This window comes from Chaetodon auriga, chromosome 5 (genome assembly GCF_051107435.1).
Source record: "Chaetodon auriga isolate fChaAug3 chromosome 5, fChaAug3.hap1, whole genome shotgun sequence".
NCBI classification, from domain to species: Eukaryota; Metazoa; Chordata; class Actinopteri; order Chaetodontiformes; family Chaetodontidae; genus Chaetodon; species Chaetodon auriga.
Genome location: NC_135078.1, coordinates 29,075,001 through 29,077,500, shown reverse-complemented (window position 1 = coordinate 29,077,500; position 2,500 = coordinate 29,075,001). Strand labels below are relative to the sequence as shown.

At 47.6% G+C, this 2,500-nt stretch overlaps 1 protein-coding gene across 8 annotated transcripts in view; it reads left to right on the top strand.

The window, feature by feature from the left end:
* The window catches only part of cntrl (centriolin), a 34,615-nt gene that overhangs the window by 16,640 nt on the left and 15,475 nt on the right, over positions 1 to 2,500 (top strand). For all 8 annotated transcript variants that reach the window (XM_076731952.1, XM_076731954.1, XM_076731953.1 and 5 more), the window contains 3 exons: positions 1 to 165; positions 2,061 to 2,132; positions 2,356 to 2,500. The exon at positions 1 to 165 is cut by the window's left edge and continues 178 nt beyond it; the exon at positions 2,356 to 2,500 is cut by the window's right edge and continues 35 nt beyond it. In XM_076731952.1, the coding sequence (XP_076588067.1) occupies positions 1 to 165; positions 2,061 to 2,132; positions 2,356 to 2,500 (382 nt within the window). The remainder of the gene's footprint in view (positions 166 to 2,060; positions 2,133 to 2,355) is intronic.

Genomic DNA, 2,500 nt, shown 5'->3' with positions numbered 1-2,500 from the left:
CAGCTGGCCCAGGATCAGGACCAGAAAGCCCGGCTGGAATCCCAGGTGATCTGCGATGGGGAGCAGGACCAGGACTCAGAAAGGAGGCTGAAGGAGGAGCTGGAGAGGCTGAGAGTCAGACTGCAGAGGACCCAGTGCAGAAACAGACAGATTCAGCACAAACTGGTCAGTCAGAGTCCAGACCAGGGGCCTCATTTATAAAACATTGCGTAGAATCCATACTAAAAGTGTGCATACGCCCAAAAGCTGAAAATGGCGTACGCCAAAAAATATTCGGATTTATAAAACCGTGCGTACTCACACCTGCACGCAATTTTCCCTTTATAAATCACACTCCACCTGGAAGATTGCGCAGGTGGATTCACCTCACATCCCGCCCCTGACACACCCACATTTTACCATGAATGGTCAATGCAAAGTACCTCATGAATGTCTTTGCATATAAATATGCCTGCTGATCAATGGCATTTTACGTTCGATCATGGCAGAGAAGAGAAAAAGAAATTTTACGGAGACTGAAATCGAGGTGCTTGTGGGTGAGGTGGAGGCCAGAAAGGATATTTTGTTTGGTGGTCACGGTAGTGGCGTCACGAATAAAATAATGATAATTTTAAAAAATGAGTGGCGGCACGTCGTCACCGCAGTGAATAGTTCCAGAGCCACAGAGCGATCTGTGGCAGAAACTACAGATCCCTACACTACTGTGCGTCAGGATGAATGAGTCATGTGTTGACCCAGACCACCGTGCCACTACATTCGTCAAGATCATGTCCGAGGTACAAATAATTTGTACATTGAGTGAATGCACATTTTTTCGGTTCACATAAGCAAATTCATTTTCACTCTGAGCCTCTTATAGCAATGTGAGTGCAGTCAATTGCGCCGATTGCATTTGGGAAACCGGACATTGCTGCAAATTGCCTTTTAATGTTGGCCTGTTCACCCACAGTGTAAGGAAACCTGTTTTATCGACGGGTCATTTTTATAATGCCATCCAAAACGGCTGGCATTATGGCGCTGAGGGATGGCTGCGATGTCCCAGACCTAAGGACATAATTTAACTGAATTATACCCAAAAGGGGCTTTAGACAGACAATGTAACATTATATAATATTAATCATATCAGACATTTACCTGTCGGCTAATTCCCACTGAAAGGAGCCAGTCGCCAGAAACCCCAGAGTGGTCAGCACCTGGATATGCGCCGGGATGGCGCGGTTCCGGCGGGTGGGTCTATCTAACACTGGGCCCAGTTCAGCACATAGATCCAACAGCACCGCTTTAGGGAATCTAAATCGGCTTATTAGCCAGTCATCATCATGGGCCAGGGAATCTCCGTGGTCCCTAAAACTTCTCTCCATCCTGATCCTACCATTTGCGTGATCTTCCAGCAGTGCCAGCGCATCCATTGTGCAGCATTACGCACGAGTGTCACCGCGCTATTTATATGCTTACTCAGCAAATTGAATGATTGTTACACACCTTGTCAGAATTACTACTAATCCATCAGTGCCATCCACCGCTCTGTATCATTTGAAGATGGAAGTATGATATATGAACATTGTGCATACAGTAGTAGGCCTAACGGCTCATTAAAGGAACACATCTATAACACTGCAGACTTGGGTGTTTATGATTACGCGGGTCTATAAGTCTGATATGTGATCACATTAAATGTATGAGATCAATCTGGCTTCAATTCACCACCTCACCATCTGCACCGCCAGTTTCCCCGTCTCCAAAATGTTCGTACGCAAGCATCAAAGTTGGCGTACCGCTGCGCACATTCTCACGCTAAGTTTATTTTTATAAATCACAACCTTTGCGTAGGAAGTTGCGTACGCAACTTTCAAGCCCCGTTTTGTGCGTAAGCAAGTTTTATAAATGAGGCCCCAGGTCTTCATCCTGATCTGTCCACTAATCACATAGCAGAAACAGAACGAATCAGAGCAAACAGCAAACGGCTCACTGGATCGGATGTTCAGCAGCTGGTCAGCGGTTCAGGGCCACGATGAGTCCTGATTTATGTCAAAATGATGGTTTTTGTCTTTATTGTTCAGGAGGCGGAGCTGGAGCAGAGCCGTCTGCAGCTTCAGGACGTCCAGCAGGAGAGAGACGCCCTGCTACAGCAGGTCAGAGCACGTTCAGGTGATCCAGAGGTGATCCAGAGGTGATCCACCTCTGGACCTCTTGTTAATGTGTCTGTGATGCTTTTTGGGATGGGTGGACTGCATGTGAGGATCAGTTCTGTTTCTCAGTGATGAAGCACTCAGTGAGTCACAATGAGACCAGGGACTGACTGCGTTGTCAGCAGCAGTGCATGCTGGGACTGACTGTCGCTGTCATGTGGTCCAGCTGCGTTCACAGAGCGACGCTCACCAGAGGAGCCTCGGACGCCTGAACAGGAAACTACGGCAACTCAGCAGGTCCATGTGTGACTCTGATCAGCTGACAGTTGAACAGCTGAAGTCAACCGCCGAACAGCTGAGAGCTCTGAACC